Here is a 19,360-nt window from a genome sequence, read left to right as displayed (position 1 = left end):
CTCCATGTATCCAAATAAAAATTCTCTAACCTAATTTAGACATTCCACACTATGATTTTAAAAATACTGTACTTGGTGCTACTATTAAGGTTACTATTCACACCAGGAAAGTGAAAAATAAACTATGCACTGTAAAATCCTAAGCATGCACACTAAACTAACTGTGTAATTCAACTCCAAAGGGCCTAAAAACAAACGAAACACGTTTTCAAACAAGCATTTTATCCAAAACTGAAACTTTATTATACCATAAAATCTTAAATATTCTTTTGAGTCTACTGGCATAGACCATATCGCATTCTGGCACTTCTAATTATCTCAAATAAATAAAATCGTGCTGTTGGCACTATAATAAGTGGTAACACTGATTATGCTAACAGAACAAAAACCTATGTGATTGGTCGATTCATGCACGAGGTTCCTAAAGCCTGTAGAAATTCCAACATTGAATTTCTAACGGGTTGTTACACTAACATGCAACCGTTTCAATAAAGGGTGCCTTAACTTAGGTGCCCTATGCAGTTTGGGCCCGTCCAGCTGCTGAAGGGCGGCTTCGACCCCTAGTCCATCCATCCCCCCTCCCCCCCCTCTGGCCCCAATGGGCCCATAATTCGACACCTTAAAATCATCCAGGGGTTCAACCTAAACCCCTAAACTAATTTAGGGTTTCATATTGAAACCCTAATTTGAAACCAATCAACATACACATAATCCAATCCTCCACAGCACACTAAACACAATCCCTTCCTCCAAATTCAATGAATCATCCCATCCTCCATAGTCTATGACTCAATTACCACGAAAAAAAAAAAAAAAAGCATTTGAGAATAAGGTTTCAGATTCATACTTATAGAGATTGAGAGAGAAGGAGAAAACATTTGTAGTGTTGGAGATGGCATGAGTTGTAGACTGCAACGACAATGGAGAAAGAGAGAGAGAGAGAGACTGAGAGTAGAGTTAGAGGGCTATGAGTGAGGAATGACGATATATATATACAGAGAGAGAGAGAGAGAGAGAGAGAGAGAGAGAGAGAGAGGGATTTTTGAGAGTAATTCGAGCACTCGAGGGGAATTAACCTTAATGAAATGATGCCATTTTGGGTATCCCAAAACGATGTTGTTTCATCATAAATAAAGTGCTACTACTGGGCCGCTTCTTCCTTACCGCTTGACGTGGTTGTGACACATGGTGGCCATGTGGTTATGTGAATAACAAAAGCTATATAATTGCAGCTAAGTGAAAGAAAAACAATAGAGGAAAGAGAAAGAAGGGAGGATTAAAGGCTAAAGCATAGAACTCACCTTTGGCAGTTCGGGCAATAGAGGAGGGCTGAGTTTCCAGTGCGTGGTGTCATAGCACCTTGTGGAAGAGAGTAAAGGAACTGCACTATGTTACCAAGAGATAGGCTAGGCTAGAGAAGGAGCAGGGGAGAGGAAAGCTTGAGCTACAGAGGAGAGAGCGAGAAGATGAGAAAGGAGAAGGTTGTGGGAAGAAGCTTGCCTAGTAGTGTTCAATCTATTGGTGGTGCTGCACACCTTGAGTTTGGTTTAATGTATGGCATGGTTGACTTGCTGGTTGGGTCTTGATGGAGGTGAAATTGGCGTTGGTAGCACCAAAATAAAGGGTTTCACATGGCTTTGTTGGTGATTTGGTTTGCCTTCAAAATGCAGGTCATTTTCCTTCCTACGAAGCTCAAAGATGAGGGTTCCTACAGAGGTCGTTTTGCTTTCTTTTTCTTTTTTTTTTTAAATCACTTAATCACATGGTGGCAATGTGTCATATCCACATCAAGTGGTTAGAGGAGTGGTAACTATGAGGGGGCAAAGTAGCACTTGTCTTTATATATATATATATGTAGGCCCACATGAAGTTACCACGTCGGCAGATCCCTAGTAGCCCACATGGGACGAACAGGGCCCCCACCCTTGTTAGGTGGGGGCAAATAGGCAGCGAGATCCCACTGCCCACCCCTAAGCAATGACATAAAAAATTTAATGAAATAATTTTACTTATGATTTTCAGAGAATTGAATGTGATAATGTTAATACATTAAAATACTTGATGAGCATGTATAATGCTATGTTTTTTTGTTGATGATATTCTCATCTTTGGTACCAATGTAGATATTGTTCTTGATGCCAAAGAATTTCTATCTAAAAGTTTTGACATGATTAATATGGGAGAAGCACATGTAATTCATGCTATTAAGTTAATGAGATATCGTGATGGTATTAGTATAAATTAATTTCATTATATTGAAAAGATTCTCTAGAAGTTTGACAAATTCCAATGGAAACTTGTTAGTAATCATATTTATCCTTGTTCATGTTTAAGTAAGAATCTTGGAAATCTTATGTCACAACTGAGATATTCACAAATTATTAGTATTTTGTTGTACATTGTTAATTCTACTTGAAATGAATTATTTGGAAGACATTAGATAGAATACATAACTATTTGAAAGGAACCATGACATATAGTATCCAGCATTCTAGGTATCCCACTGTATTAAAAGCACACAATGATGATAGTTAGATAACCGACACTATGGATCGTATAGGATCAACTGGATATATTTTCACTCTTGGTGGAGCAACTGTAGCTTGAAAATCTTCCAAGCAAACCATGATTTCATGATCAACTATGAATTAGTAGTTTACAGAGCACATTGTAAACTATGGATCTTCTAAATTATTCTTGTTATATTCTTTGTTCTCTAGTTTACAAAGCACATTGTACAAACTATTTATATCTATATATTTTCCAACACAAACAATCCTAGAGAAGTGCATTAGCATGGACTCAGCATTTCATACATTACAAGAGGATAATTAGATATAATCATAGAGCATCCAAACTGGCCGTATAGAATAAGACCATGTTCCCACTAGTAGTAACTGGAGTCGTGACTAAATTAAATGATGAAACACTATCATAGTCAAACTTTAATAGGCTAAGTTGATCTCTCATAGCCCTTTAAGAGCAGTCATTCTCCTCTGCAGTATACTCGTTTGTAGTCCTGAATCCACCATGGAAATCCAGTAAAGGTAATGTAGGATGAATTTTGTGGTAATTCCAGTTTATATGCCACTTGCGCTATGCGCTCCATCACTTTAATGGGACCACAGTACCTTGCTAGCAGCTTAGGACTAGCAACAGAACCCAAACTCTATTTTGGGTTATGAGTTGAGTTGAGATGAGTTGAAAATTAAAAGTTGAATAAAATATTATTATAATTTTATTTTTTAATATTATTATTATTTCAATATTTGAAAAAGTTAAATTGTTTATTATATTTTGTATTGAAAGTTGAAAAAATTATAATGATTAGATTAGATAAGTTAAGTTGAATTAAACTCAACCTAGTAACCAAACGCTACTTAGACTTATGCAATTTCAAATAAACCAAACCACCAACTTAAAACTATCCCTAAATATGGTGTGGATACCAATATTACGCAAAGCCATCCTGGACTAGAATACATTAACTTATTGAATTAAGAAAAATTCTATTCATCATTTCTACAAAACACAACTTAGGGGTGTTCAACCGGATCCGGATCTGGGTATCCGGCCATAACCGGATCCGGATCCGGCTTTTAAAAACCGGGCGGTTATCTGCCCGGATTGACCCGGATTCCAATCCGGGCGGATAACCGGGTCTAATCCGGATATCCGGATTATAACCGGATATCTGGTTTTTTTGTAGTTTTTGCCTTAAAACCCGGATATCCGGGTTATAACCGGGTCTAATCCGGGTTTTTTTATTTTTATTTTTATTTTTTTTTAGACTTTAAAACCCCAAAAAATATATATAGCACTTTTAAAAAAAATATATCTGATATATATAAATAAAAATGCAAAAATAGATAATATTTTGTTTACATCTCAATGCAAAACATAGATAAATAATAATACAATACAACTAATTAAAAACTAATACAATCTATTACAAAGAACAAAATAAATAATAATACATTACAACTAATTAAACTAATACAATCCATTACAAAGAACAAAATAAATAATAATATATTACAATGCTACTACTATTTAAAAAAAAAAAATACAATGCTCTTCACATCTTGAAAGTTGAATATGGAATTGAGGAAGCTGCACAAGGGAGGATAACAGTCAAGTATCAACTGCACAAGCATATTGTTGCATAATATATGGAAAAACAAGTTCAGGGAAAAAGGAGAGGATAAGAGGCAGCAAAACTCCCAAAATTAATAGCAAGCGGTATTTGTCTAACCCAGTTTTTTTATCTTACCCAGTGGCATTTATGGTTTCTTAAAGTCTTCTTCACTTTATAGGCAAGTCTAGAGAGGAAGTCCAATGTAGAGAATCATACTCCTTAAGTTCAGCTCATAACAAATTGACCAAAATGCCAGCATCTCAGAAGTCTTCTCTCTATTGCTATGGCTGACAGTTCATTTTCTAAATTAAAGTATAATAAGGTCTGTGAGTCCTGGACAACAGCAAGTATTAATATCAATAGGCGTAACTAATGGAGAATTCATATAAGCTATGCATAAAGCCAATAAACTAATGGAGAATTCATCACCATCAATTGCAGGCCAATATCTTGCTGCACTGTTTGACATGCCAATAGGGTATACCATGCATACTATGAACTCACATCCCATGAATGTGATGACTGAAGCAGATGACTGTTAACAGACAAACAAGGTAGAAAATAACAATATGTTCAAGGTGTTACCTTTTTAATTATATGAACTGATTCAAGGTGTAATAGAAAACTTCTTGAACGAATTACCTGAAGTAATTTCCTTCCATCTGCCTTTAGATGACAAGAAGTTTTGTACAGAAAACTTCTTGGATGAATAACTGTTTCCCGCCAATGAAAGTTTGGCTTTAAACACAGAAAGTATACATCATAGGCAAAAAGAACAGAAATTGGTGTAAAAGGGTAGAGAGGGAAGGCATCTAAGTAAAAGTGTAAAAGTGTAAGATGATTGTTATCTAAGTAAAACATAAACTTTTATATCTCCTCCTTAACATGAATGAGTAATTAAAATTGACACCAACTAGTGACAAGAAGAAGGAAAGTCATCAAAGATAGTTCAGTTAGAAATCAATTCCTCATACATTACCACTCTGTAGAATAGCCACTAGACAAAAAGACAATATACAGAAGTTTGTGGAGTTAAGAAAACTGACAATTTTAATTCAATCATTTCGAAATAAGAATTTAGATGTGAAGATCATAGAAGTAAACAAATATTTTGCACCACAATAGGCAAAAGGGAGCCATCTTCCGCACTCCTGCAATTCGTTGGATGCTAATAAACCTCTCAGTTTTCGGTTACTAAACGCATGAATGGTGACACAAACTTTAAATTTGGGAATTTTGTGAATTTATCGCCTAGCCTTTTTCTTAAAAAAAATAATATACCGGCAACAGCTATAGGTTTAATAAGAAACACGATATCTTTTTTTTTTTTTTTTTTGCCTTCCTTGACAGGCTAAAAAAAAGCGGAGATTCATCGTAACAGACAGTTGAATCCTAAGAAACCAGAAAAAGAAAGAGAGAGCTCACCGAGGATCGGTTTCCAAGGCGGTGTGAAGCGCTTGGTTGATCGTAGAGTAGAGGTTCATGGATTTACCGGTTGGCAGGAGAAGCTTGTCATCACAAGCAGTCGAAAAGCCCCTTCTAGAAATACAAGAAAGGGACCTTCCAAATCTGCTGAGAAAGGTGGTTGCCATGTCTAAAGAGCAGAAGAGCTATCTACGTTTACGTGAAAAAGCGAGTATCCGATTTCTTCGAAGAGATTAATGTGGAAATTAGGCCCCTTTGTTTCTATTCTTAAATTAAAAGGGAAAATGATATAGATGCATGGATGGTGTTATTGTTATCTTATTATTCCCAATGCTCTCATAATTGTTATCTAAGTAAAAGTGTAAGATGATTGTGTTAAGATATCATCTTCTTTCTACTTGGTGATGATCTTTTTGAACTGCAAGTTGGCAAAGGTGTCTACTGGGAGGGCAAGTATAAATCATATTGAATCATCAACATCATAACATATAAATCTGTAAATGATTATAATCAAAAGCCAAGTCACAATAATTGATATTAACCAATTAAAATCTACATACCGTTGGATGGCAAGTATAGAAATAATGAAGCCAGAAAATGATGACTACCTTTCCAAACCCATAAAATCAAACACAAACCCAAATAGACCAAGCGATGAAGCCAGAAAATGATGACTACCTTTCCAAACCCAGAAAATCAAACACAAACCCAAACTAGACTAAGCGAAAATCAAACACAAACCCAAACAGACCAAGCGAAAATCAAGCTCAAACCCAGAAAAATCCAACCAAACCGAGAAAAAGACAGAGACAAAGAGACTAAAAGCATGAAAAAGGAAAAGAGATATAAACATCAGCTTCACAAAATAATAAACCCAGAAAATCAAACACAAACCCAAACAGACCAAGCGAAAATCAAACACAAACCCAGAAAAATCCAACCAAACCGAGAGAAAGACAGAGAGAGAGAGAGAGAGAGAGAGAGAGAGAGAGAGAGAGATTAGCATACTGTCGGTTTCGATTAGCATACAGACAGAGACAGAGATAGACAGATTCGCAATCGGCACGGCTAGGGTTTTGGATGAGAACTTGAGAGACGAGACGAGACAGAGAGCTGAAGAGAGGATTCGTTCGGCTTGAGAGCTTGAGAGGAATTAAATGTAAGAAATAAACGGTGTCGTTTCGGCAAGAGAAAAAAACATCCGAATGTAATATCCGGTTACGGATTACCGGATTAGAAAACCGGATCCGTAACCGGATCCGGGTTTTTCTTAACCGCCCGGGTGTAATCCGGGCGGATAACCGCCCGGATTCACCCAGATTCCGGGTTTCGGATCCGGACCGGGAAAAAATCCGATCCGGATGCACACCACATCACATTTTTTATTTATTTTTTATTTTTTTTCTCTTATTAAATGTGTGGTATATAGATGATGAGTGGAAAAATTTAATAATTTAAAAAGAATAAAGCCAAAAAATTTTAAAGATAAATACAAATAAATGTGTTGTGTGATGTATGAAGATAATAAATAGTAAAACTCTTGAATTAAATTTCCTAACATGTCAATTTTTGCAAGAACGCGCATGAACTGAAGATTAACACATGGAAAAGCATCATACCTAGAACATTTTACGCTATTCTCAACTCACGGCAAGCCATGCGAAAGATTTTGTAATGCAATGGTAATTGAAAGAGAAACGGAAAAATGAGAGAAAATGCGTTGAGAAAAAAGATCGATGGTTCAGCATTACGATGCCGACGTCCACCAATAGGTAAGAGCTTTTTAGGTAAGATCGTTAAAAGCAAAATGTTTATCAAGTCAGTGTGTAAAATATTTCATCTACGTCATTTAAATAGTAAAATTTAAATTATAATTTATAAATTTTAAAATTTTTATTTAAATTAAATTATATTACTTAAGCATTTTACTATTTGTATTTTTCACACGACTTATAAATAGATTTTTTTTTTTATTATTTACCATTTAAATTACCCCTTTTTGTTTAGGAGATTATACAAATATAGAGATCATATCAGTTTAGGAGATTATTTAATCAAGTCATTCTACATAGAAAGGATAGTAACAAATATATTATATTCAAATCTATTTTATTTTCATAAATTGTATCATATTTGAAATGACTAATATTCCCTATCAAGACAGTAAGATATGTTCCAAGCAATGAAAATCATGCCAATAGCAATTGTAATAATACCTAAAGAAAATGTAACAATTGAAATCTTCCATAAAGATGAGAAAATATACATGCCAGTATATTTGATAATTGATACACAAAACCCAAATTGATACTTGGTTCAAATTTACTTGTGGAAGAGTTTCCAGCATAGTCCTGTACAAACTACAATTTGATCAACACAATAAATGCAGACTAAAGTTTGTATCCCAACCATGTTCACATAGCAGTGACATAGTCGCCACTGACATCGGCTTCAGATTCAATATCAGCCTCTATGTCATCAATGTCCAATGCCCCAGCAGCGGTTTCCCCAACAGCTTTTGATCCTTCCTCGGGAATCTTTGCATCTTGTATGATGCGCATAATTTCATCAACACTTTGAATTGGTTGGTCATATTTTGCTCCCTCACCTGGTGTCTTCTCAATTTCTACAAGCTCTTTTGGCAAGTTTTTCAGAAACCAAGGATGGTTTTTTATCTCAGGGATAGTGATCCTCTGTGGATAGGTATCGAGAGGACTAGTTAGTAGATATTATAGGAGTCATTTGGATACAAGGTGCAGTTGAACCAACTTCATTAGCAGAAAATCTATGAAATAAGCATAACATCGACTCAGCATTTGCCTATGTGATCTCTTTCAGGCATTTATAATAAGAAACAAGGTTGGTTTGTAATAAATGCTAAGAAAAGCAGACGAAACTATCCATTTCCATTAGTGGCCTAGTGCCTTTGTGACAATTTAAAGGTAAAAGTGCTAATACGAATAATGTTCAACATTGATAATCGCACGACAAGTTACCTTGCCAGGATTCGCAACAAAAATACGTGAAAGTAGGTGCCTGCAGTCTGCAGACACACGTACATAGTCAGGTATGGAGTACTGAACGCTCATTATTCTCTGTCAACAATAAAATGGAATAAAGAATATGGTTAGGAACAACCAATGATGTGGATTAGAGTCACAGTCAATATTTTATTTATCCATAACTATGGTGTTCAGAGGTAACTCACTCCAATCGTCTTGCGAAAATTTCTAGGGTCATCGGGATCCTCAAATGGGTATGCTCCCACCAACATTACATATAGTGTCACACCACAGGACCAAACATCTGCAATCTACAGGCACTACCAAATTATCAAGCACACAGAAACATTATGGATGATATGATAGGAATATCAATCCAAAGGATTATTTTGAGTGTCAGAAACAGCTGCAAGACCATAAATAATACATTGCTTGTCTTAACCACCGAGAACATCTTTACAAATAAGGGAAATGCTGAAAAGAACTTTCTAGACATTCTACATCAAAATGTAGAGAACTTTAGTACCTTTCCATCATACTCCTTTCGTTGGAGAACCTCTGGTGCAATGTATGCAGGTGTTCCAACTGTTGATTTGGGTTGCGAGTGCAACAAAGCAGACTGCAAAGCATGAAGAATCCAAAATCAAATGTATCATTAATTGAACAGAATAGTTACTGCAGAAAGCATAAAAACTACTCCTTGAGCTCAACTTAATACAGCCTTATTAAACCTAGGAAATCATTAACCTTGGAGTAGCCAAAATCACAAATCTTAAGTCTTGGCGTTGGACTCCCATCCAATAGTGTGTTTTCCAGTTTAAGATCCCTGTGACAAATTTCCTGCATTAAAAGCAGAGGATGATATAAGAAAGAACAAGCTTGTAACTCCAATAATTTATAGAAAATACACATACGATACCATGGTATGACAGTAGCTGACTCCAGAGATTAGCTGCTGGAAGAAAAATCTGCCCTGTCATGAGAGTCACGTTCATATGGTCAGTAGGCAAACTTCAAAATAAACAACTTCCATATGTGTGACCATCATGTGCAAGAGATAATTACAATCTACACAATCACAACCTCATCTTCGCTAAATCGACCAGCACTGCATATCCTCTCAAAGAGTTCACCACCGGCTGCATATTCCATGACAATAGCTAAATGGGTAGGAGTCAGAAAAACCTGCAAACAATGTGATCTTTTAAGGCATGCTCCTATCTACATACAATGCGACAAAGATTTATCCATCATCTTCACTGCAAGCTCAAGCTTGATTCTTTATCCATAATCTTGACTGCTAAACTTTTAGCTAATCACACATGCAATAGAATTTAGGGTTAATTACAGAATCTGTCCTTCGGTTTTCACTGTTTTACAAAGACAAAAAAAAAAAAAACATCCTTGGGTTTTCACTTTTTGCAGATTTCATCTTTGAGTTTTAAGAAACTCGCAATAAGTCTCTCTGTCTATTCACGTTGATTTTTTAAAGGCACAATGTGTCACATGAAAAAGAATACACATGTCGGCCAATTAGAAGCCAACAAATGGCATTCATTTCCACATCAGCAATCAAATTAAAATTAAAAAAAAAAAAGGTTTTAAAAATCCAAGAAAAATTCTTATAAATCCCAAAAACTCAAGAAAATATGTAAATATATATACAACCAGAATAAATATATATATATATATATAAACAAAAAAAGGCAAAATCAATAGCATCCACCTAGGCCATTGGCTCTAGCGTTCCCTATCTCCATACATCATTTAGTGTTATATACAGATGCTATCAAAATAACGTGTCCCCATTTCCAAAACTGTCTTCCCTGTGCAGATATGTCGGTTTAACAAGAAACACATTGCAAATAGTTTATCAATTTAATCATGATACGAATGAGATAGAGACTGATGAAAAAATTATGCGAATTGAGGGTTCTTCTAGTCAAAGTGAACAGTTCAATAGTCTCTAGTTAACAAATTGAAATTTGGGTATTGGATGGAAATGGAAATAGAGGGAAACAAAATAGACGCAAACCAGCTTCAGATTATTGAATTGACAGGCTGGGGTTTCAGTTTCCGAGATTGCTACATGGTTAGAAGTTTCGTCATCCATAATCTTAATAAATCATATCCCTACATGCTTGAGTTATCCTTATAGCTAACTTTCAACAAGTCCAGGTATTAAAAAAATCATACTTTAGAGTCCCACCCCAATTAAGGTAGAGCATAAACAAATAGAATATTAAATTCTTACCTCTTTGAACCTGACAATGTTTGGATGCCTCAGAGATCTGTGGTTAATGATTTCTCTCTGAACATTCTCATCAATCTGAAACAAGAACAAAAATCAGAAAAAAATTAAATGTGAATCACCAGCTACATGGGCAATTGAATAAGTGAATCTACTTATTGAAGTAAAGCATTAAACGAGTCTCCCATCCAAATTTACATACTCACAACTAACGTTCCACCAGCAGTCTTCTGTGGACTATATAAGACGCAGAGATAACACTATGGTACTTATTCTGCCCAATAGACATTAGACATAGCGGATTCGACACCAATATTTGTAACTACACAAAACAATCAGCAAAATAACTTTTCTACAATTATTTTTCATAAACAGTGAAAATTCTCCAAAACAATTACAGAGAGAGAGAGAGAGAGAGAGAGAGAGAGAGAGAGAGAGAGAGAGAGAGAGAGAGAGAGAGAGAGCGAGCGAATTTGAAACAAAATCCCTCGGCCAATTTCTACTTATCAGAAGAGCAACGAGTCTAATTAATAAGTGCAATTCATGAAATAAGTAAAACTTAACAAAAAATTACCTTCTTCCCCCTTTCTATGCACTTGACAGCAACAAGCTCCTTTGTCTTCTTATCTCTTACCAACCTTGCCACTCCGAAATTCCCTGAACCAAGCTCCTTCATTGGTTCATATCGCTCCTCCATCTCAACTCACTCCAATTGAAACTCTCTCACGCGCGCGAAAAAAAAAAATAGTACTGTTCTATTTCAAAATTCACACACAGTCCAAAAGCCCCAAATAGCAACAAAAAGAAAACAAAGCCAACCAAATTTTAAAAACAAGAAATCGCACAGCTGAGAATTCTAGAAACAGAGAGACAAAGCAAGAACACCAAGTATTGACAAGTTCTTAAGTGCAAAGAGATTACAACAAAAACCCAAATGAAGAACAGTAATAAATCTGACCGAAAATAGAGAGAAGCTAAATTAAAAGCCAAATAATTCAGAGAGAGAAAGGGAAGACTGCTTTCAAAAGAGTAGGGGAGCGTCGCCCTCAAAACTTTCCAAGAACTTAACAAAAAGGTCTAACACATAATCCAAGCCTAAATCATTGTATATAATTATTTGGGAAGGAAAAAAAAATATCTTAAAGATCTAACAATGATCCAAAGATGGATCTGTTTATGACAGAATCAGGGACACGTATCTTTTATGAAGCCTCGCTTTGAAGTGTCGCTCGAAAACAGTCTGACTCTGACTCTTTTGAGTCTGACACCACCAAAGACCGCGTCGTACGTATGTGACACGAGGCGGGTTTTGCTTGAATAGGGATGCGTAGGTTTACGGTCCCAGGAGGGGCGCCTGTTAAGTTGCTGTCGTCGTCCGAATATAGAAAAATGGAAGTGGGTCTGAGGTAGATTTGTACGTTGTGGCTGTCGGTTCTATTAAAGTGGAAATACTGTTATCTATAATAATAATTATGGGAGTCGGAGCCGTATAGCTTTTGTATGTAGCTCTCGCTTCTTCCTTTTATTTTATTTTTTTATTCTCTTCTTTTCTTATCCCGTGAATGCACGTACGTAGAAAAAATAAAAATAAAAAATGATATTTATAGTCGTGATTGTGTAAGTAGTGTACAGTCATTTTGAAAAAAATAATTAATATGAAATTTACATAAAAAAATAACTTTTTAATTGTAGACCCTATTCTTTTTTAAAATGATTGCACGACATTTACAATTTCACAACTGTATGTAACATTGCTCAATAAAAATATAGAAAATTCGCATCCTTCATTGGAAGGAAAGACAATGTCAGGTGCACCTTAATTTTTATTACGTTTTCTTAGGTAGATTTGTAGTAAAATTTAAGGAGAGGAGCAAAAAGTATGATTTTCTTACAATTGTATAATTTGCTAATATATTGACTTTGAGGAGAAGATTAGACTTGAATGGAATTGCCCTTCAATGTATTGCCTGAATGAGACTAATCTAATGGTTATTTTGATAATTCTATGATTGGAATAGACCAGATTGCCTTCCAATGTGCTGTCTGAGTGCAGCTTATTTGGTGTCTGTTTTGGTAAATTCACGCCTGACAAAAATGATCTTACTTCTTCTACTTCTACCGGCTAATAACTCAAGTCTTTTCTGGCCATTTCGTTGTTCTTCCCATTTGCCCCTCCGATCACATCCAACCCCTTCTCACTCGAACAGAATTTCCCCTGTCACATTTGGATCCTCTAAAGTCAATTCCCCGTCTGTAGTTTCTGCAAGATTTCACCAAAGTCGAGTTTCCCTTTGTGGTTCTTGCAAGATTTCATCAAATTTTGGCCTCTGGTCAACTGAACTCGCCCAACGACTCCTTGGTACTGCTGTTTATCCATCGGGTGTTCGAATTGGCTCAGTTCCACACACTTTCAACTCGTCTATGATCCAACAATTCTTCGAAGGGACTTACGGTCGGGACCATGGGATGGGCCTCTCTTCCAAGGGAATAGTCAACAAATGTCCATCTTCACAGGCCTCCTTACCGTGTTCGAATTCCTTGATTTGGTCAAACAGAGGTACCGCCTATCACATCTTCAATGACAACATGGATTCATAGCCTCAAACACAGCACAACTACATCTCTAGGTCAACCCCAAGGGTTGGCCCTCCTTCCATGTTCTTCCCGTCTTATATTTATCACTATCGTGCTCTTTGGCTCGAGCAAGAGTATTGCAAAGTCTCTCTTACGATGCTTTGTTGTTCCAATGTGTTGTGTTGATTTACAGTCCGTGGGTTATGAGGTTCAGGTTCTACTTCTGTTTTTGGCTGTGCTTCATTTGAACTTTATTTTTGTTTGTGCTTCCATTTTTGGAGATCTGCGATGGTTTGATCCTGTTCAAGCCTGATCCTGCTCTCTGTGATTCAAGTTTTTGCGTTGCTCTCTTAGGAAAGCCTAAACCTAACTTCTCATTAGCCTTAGGTTTACTTGTCAATTGCTGTTTTTTGCCATGTTATGTGGTGTTTGTGCCGTATACTTCTTCTATTGCACTATGTTTGCTAATGGTGCCATGCCAGACTTTCTGCTATTTAGTGGCTTCTCCATGTTTGTGTCATGCTAGAGTTTCTACTAGGGTGTGGTTTGGACTAAATTATTTATTCTATGCATGAACATGTGCATGTTGGTGGCAGGTTAAGGTTGGTCAATAGAATATTTGAATGTGCAGCAACTGATAAGGGCTAATTGTTTTGTTGCTTTGGTGTTAATTTTTTCTTTTTTTCTTTTTTTTCTTTTTTAAACCAGTGGAGCTATGCTTTTGGCGAGTTCTTGTGTGCAATTATTTAGATTGCTCTTTAACTATTTTGTTGGCATTATGGAGAGGGCTGGTCCATGTAGACGCTCATATGATGTCTTTTTAAAAGTTCTTTTCAACTATAATTGTGCCTTGGTTGGCCTTATGAAGGTCTAGCACATAGAGATGGCTAACTCATGAAGTGTTCTTGGACCTTCTTTAACCCCCACAAATCTAGGTGTTCGGTTTAGTTGGGCATTCCTTAAGCTTGTTAGGTGGTGTGGAATGTCATTTGCATACGTTCAGGCTAGGCCTAGGTTGCTAGATGAGGCCCAGGGATCATGGGAGAAACAGGCCGAGTAATCACAAAGAAAAGGGCCCAAAAGGGCCTGATGTAAGAGGATTTGGTCGATAGCCACCTGCGCTTTAGTCCCGATGCATTAATGAGAGAGAGAGAGAGAATTCAGGATCTTGTCTCCTGGGAATCAAATCTCAAAGTGGCCTACTTTGAGGTTGGACCCCGTACATCACGAGGGCTATGGTTTGGCTGTTTAGATTTTTTATTTTAAATTTTAAATTTTCATCTCATCATTATAATTTTTTAAAATTTTTATATAAAATATAATAAATAATTCAAATTTTTCTTAATTTTTTTAAATCTCAAAACAATTAATAATATTAAAATATAATATTTTAATATTTCATCTTAAACTTAAAATTTTCATCCCACTTATCAAGCAGAACTTAAATTTTGCATCTCGCTTCCCATAAAAGAGAATGATGACCACGATGGGTGGGTTTTATGAGGCATGAGGTATGAATAAAAGCAGGCCAATGATGTGAAGAAGGTAACTTCAAAAACTGAACTATCTTCCCTCCCAAAGGGAGCTCTCGTTGTTACTGACTTAGGCATCGGAGGCTTTTCGGCACCGATCATTCATTCTCCTTTCCCCTGCAGGTATCAAGTTGCAATCTCGAGAAGCGACTACAAAACATGCCTTAACAGTTGGCGTCATCTGTGGGATCCAAATTTGTTTAGCCTAATGACGATAGCATTCCCTTTGTATGCTAGCCACTATGCGCTCTCACGTAACATTCAAACAATAGTCCTCGTCAGCAAGCATGGAAGGAAGATTATTGGAAATGGAAGAATTGGTAAAGAAGTTAACTTCATATGCCAAAGCCTCAGACAAGAGAATGAGGCATTGAGGTGAAAGAACACTGACTTCAAAGAATGTGCCAGGCCAAGCAAGGCATAGTAGACAGAAGGGGAATTGTAGACAGCCGACGGAGAGCGACTTGAGGACGAGGAGCAAAAGAGGATGGGCGATGAACTGTGAGGCCTCATGGACAAATATGAAGAGATGGCAAAGAAAATATAAGGGTTGTCATCAGTGGGCCAAATGCTAAGCAGGACGAACCTACCCTATAGCTCTAATGTGATGGTTGTCTCACTCCCGCCAAAGTTCAAGGCACCCTAGATGGAAATTTATGACGGGTCCAAAGACCCAACTGAACATTTAAAGGCTTTCAAGACCGACATGACATCGTACGACTTTGCGGGAGAGATAGCATGCTGGGCATTCCCCCTCATGTTGAGTGGTTGGACCCGTTTGTTGACTCTTGACTAGGTATGAGTGAGGTCAGGTGCTCCCTAACTTTTCCCACCTTTTGACTCATCATGAGGGTGTTCTAAGAGTCGAGCGGTTGGACCCGCCTATTGACTCTTAGGGAGGTGTTATTGAGGTCGGGCGGTCCAAAACCTATCCCTCCTATTGACACATAATGAGGGAGGTCAAACAGTCAAGTGGCTCAACCTGCCTAGTGATTGTCGGGTGAGGTATGAGTTTTCATTGAATTCATTTGTATTAATGTTTATCCCCCCCCCCCCCCCAATGTTTTGTTTTTGATAGTGTTAACGGATTTTTTTCCCTTTGATGTGAATTTTTTTTTGTATTTCCATTTTGCAATTGATGTTTGGTTGTAGTAACCCGCACTAGGTAGTAAGGGAGCCTGTCGACCCCATGAGTCAACTTTAGGTAGTTCCTGAACTAGTTGACTTGTTCTCAATAGTAACCCACGCGAGGCTGTTGTGGAGTTTGGAGTCTCGTTCTTGGAGGTAACCTGCTAGCAGCGATTTTGGCATGAGTGTAAACACTCGACGTTTGATGGAGAAAATGTTGTCTTGGTATTGTTGTCCAGGAGAGGGAGGTCAGGCAATTGAAAGGCTGGACCCATTGTTGTTGAGCTTGGAGTCTCGTTCTCAGAGGTAGCCCAAGTGGCAATTTTTGCACGAGTGTAAGCACTCGATGTTCACTGGAGAATATGTTTTGTTGGTATTGCTATCCAGGAGAGGGAGGTCTGGCAATTGAAACACTGGACCCAAAAATTTACTCTCAATGGGAAATGAATAAGGTTAGGCAATCGAAAGGCTGGACTCACCAGGATTTCGCCGTAAAGAAGGTAACCCACCTGTTGACTCCCAAGGGGGAATGAATGAGGCTGGCCAGTCAAAAGGCCAACCAAATGGGATTTTGTCATAAAACCAGGGGCAAAAAAGGAGGAAATCATAAATTAGAGAAACAGAGGGATAACATTGGGAAGTATATTATGAGACTAAAAACACTTTTTCTTTTTCTATAAACGCTTTTATATATAAGAAGATATTATAAGATAGAGTTACAACGGCTCTAAATTAGAATATGCATTTGGCTTTTTGACAATTTACTCTCAAGATATAGTAACGTAGACTCCTGTTAATCTTCTTTTTAGTGCATACAAAAAAAGATCTTCGAACTTAATGTAAAATTGCCAAAACCCAAAGAAAGAAAAACAAAAATAAATAAAGAAGTGTTTCTCTAATTTCTAGAGAATTTGGAGTGTTCAAATTCATGGATGAGGTCTCCTATTTATAGATAATGAAGTGACACTTGTGAAAAATCACAACTTTTCAATTTGCAAAGAACACATTTAAAATGTTTTTATTTTACCAAATGATATAATACTTCTTTGGTGGCTCAGCAGTTAAGGCTTGTATCCCCAAAAGGCATGCACGGTTCAACTCATCCCATAGCGCATACTAGTTACGTTTCCCATAGTGCAATTTGCACTTTACTTTTTTTTTCAAGTATTTTTTAAAGAGTTTTGCTATTCATCATCCCACATACCACACATATTTTTATTTTTATTTGATTACTAATTGAGTTATTCTACTCATCATCCATATACCACACATTTGATAAGAGAAAAAAAATTAAAAATTAAAAAATTATGTTTAGTGTGGGGATAATGAGTAGAATTTTTCCTTTTTAGATCCCTCTAAACATTTTTAAAAGAAATCAAAAGCTCATTAAAAAACAATTCCTTAACCATTAAGTAAAAAAACAAAAGAATAAAATTCGGTAGAAATTACACATCCTTGGCAACTTTATCATTTTCCTTTAATCAATCCAACAGTTTGTCCATCATGCCTGGCATATGCACAAACTTGCCATGGATTCTTATTAGAGCTAAATTTGTTTAAACTATGTTTTCCTCAAGTTAGAAAGATTCGGTGCTTGCCTTTTGTAATATATGATGATTCTTCCCTTTGAATGAACTAGTTTTGGAGTAGGTCATGACTCTGTTTTCTCGAAATTTGTTTGATTTCTACACCCAAGTATTTTGCAGCACTTTTGCAAGTAATCTGTCTTTGGGAGTTAGTGTGCAATGCTTGTTTCATATTCAAGTAGTTGAAAAATGTGACCATAAATTATTTAAAACGACATTAAATAATATTCGAATAGAATAAAGTGAATAGAAAATAAGATAAGGACGTTTTAGAAATAATATTTCCAATACATGCCATTGGATGCGAGAGAAAAATGGTACTGAGCATTCAAAACCTTAATCTCCCTGACAAAGACTCTATGTATAGTCACTTTTACGTATTTCTTGCTCACTCTATAATGTAATTTGCTGCTTCACTTTTTTTAAATATAAAATAATTATTTTAGTTAATTATATCAATATAGTGTGCAAGAAATACGTAAAAATAACTGTATGTAGAAGTTGTAAATATATAGTTGGGCTGTGGAGATTATTATTTTTATGTTTTCATAATTTTGTTATTGTATTTTCATAGAAATGTTTCAACTGTTGTTTCCATGCGGCAGCCATGTCTAACTATTTAGAAACCGAATCCTCAAAATATATATATATATATATATATATATATATATATATATATATATATATATATATATATATTTACAATAGAAAATCGTATAAAGCATTCGATTTTAAGAAATTATAGAGACCAATTTAATATTTTAAATGAGAGAAATCATCGAGCATGCGTACATTTTATAGTTTAGAGTATAGGCGTTTGTGCATAAAATTTCTTTCATAAACTATGTAATAGATGCTACAAAATATAACATAAAGAAGAAATATTTTAGTTACAAATAGATCTTATAAAAATAAACAAATAACTTTGACATAAAATTACTTTTTACAAATATTGATCTTTATGGCTAGGACTCAGCCCAGTTTGGATTCAAGAATCACTTCAACTCATCTCATCTAATCATTACAACTTTTTCAAATTTTCATACAAAATATAATAACCAATTTAACTTTTTTAAATCTTAAAACAGTAATGATATTAAAAAAAATATTATTCAAATAATATTTTATTCAACTTTAATTTCAACTCATCTCATCTTAACTCAATATCTAAACTGCAACGGCTTCGTTTGGATTAGAAAGTTGTCTCATCTAATCATTATAAATTTTTTAAATTTCCACATAAAATATAATAAACAATTCAACTTTTTCAAATCTCAATTCAACTTTTTCAATTTCAAAACAATAATAACAATATTTTATTTAACTTTTATCTTTCATCTAAAACCATCTCATCTTATCTCATCTCTTAATCTAAACCGGGCCTAATTCTATTCTAAGGAAAGCACCCATCAATATGCCTCAACACCAAAATCTCTCTTTCTCAAATGTTATCCTCATTTTTTTTTTATAGGAAAATCACTTTCATTCAAAAGTAAAAAGTATTACAAAACTAAATCAGTCCATAGGACTTGCTCAACAATAGGGGGAACAGACTCCCACCAAACACTTGTATCAGTTACATTTCTTGCAAATCTTGCTAGTCTATGTGCTTATTCATTTGCTTCCCTATTGACATGCACAATCGAGCAACCTGATATTCTAGTCTATAGCTGCTTAATATCTGTGACTACATTTCCAAACATAGCATTGGCCAGCTCAAGTTT

The 19,360-nt window shown here is 35.8% G+C and overlaps 1 protein-coding gene and 1 long non-coding RNA gene across 4 annotated transcripts; both read right to left on the bottom strand.

Annotated features, from left to right (window-relative positions):
• Positions 1-4,082: 4,082 nt before the first annotated feature.
• Positions 4,083-4,877, bottom strand: LOC122282590. Its single transcript, XR_006230422.1, has 3 exons — positions 4,781-4,877; positions 4,568-4,673; positions 4,083-4,471 (listed from the first exon to the last, which is right to left on the bottom strand). It is a non-coding gene; the product is annotated as an uncharacterized LOC122282590 (long non-coding RNA).
• A 2,912-nt stretch (positions 4,878-7,789) lies between these two features.
• LOC122282554 (serine/threonine-protein kinase SAPK3-like) lies at positions 7,790-12,187 on the bottom strand. 3 transcript variants are annotated; one of them, XM_043094489.1, is made up of 10 exons: positions 11,391-12,185; positions 11,019-11,138; positions 10,820-10,894; positions 9,649-9,750; positions 9,485-9,538; positions 9,313-9,405; positions 9,092-9,184; positions 8,772-8,876; positions 8,560-8,658; positions 7,790-8,256 (listed from the first exon to the last, which is right to left on the bottom strand). In XM_043094489.1, exons 4-10 carry the CDS (start codon positions 9,715-9,717, stop codon positions 7,978-7,980), a joined length of 792 nt encoding a protein of 263 aa, XP_042950423.1. In that variant the 5' UTR covers positions 9,718-9,750; positions 10,820-10,894; positions 11,019-11,138; positions 11,391-12,185; the 3' UTR covers positions 7,790-7,977. The 3 variants fall into 3 exon arrangements, with proteins under 3 accessions (XP_042950423.1, XP_042950424.1, XP_042950422.1); XM_043094490.1 differs by having other exon boundaries at positions 11,023-11,138; XM_043094488.1 differs by lacking the exon at positions 11,019-11,138 and having other exon boundaries at positions 11,391-12,187.
• Positions 12,188-19,360: the final 7,173 nt, after the last annotated feature.

This window comes from Carya illinoinensis, chromosome 11 (genome assembly GCF_018687715.1).
Source record: "Carya illinoinensis cultivar Pawnee chromosome 11, C.illinoinensisPawnee_v1, whole genome shotgun sequence".
Taxonomy (NCBI): domain Eukaryota; kingdom Viridiplantae; phylum Streptophyta; class Magnoliopsida; order Fagales; family Juglandaceae; genus Carya; species Carya illinoinensis.
This window is presented reverse-complemented; position numbering and strand designations above follow the sequence as displayed.

Bases quoted from the DNA above. Each gene is read 5' to 3' on its own strand.
- LOC122282554 (XM_043094488.1), bottom strand. From the start codon at position 11,513: ATGGAGGAGCGATATGAACCAATGAAGGAGCTTGGTTCAGGGAATTTC. The intron at 10,895-11,390 runs GTAATTTTTTGT...TTCTTGTTTCAG, and splicing joins GCATAGAAAGGGGGAAGAAG to ATTGATGAGAATGTTCAGAG. The intron at 9,751-10,819 runs GTAAGAATTTAA...CATTGTTTGCAG, and splicing joins ACATTGTCAGGTTCAAAGAG to GTTTTTCTGACTCCTACCCA.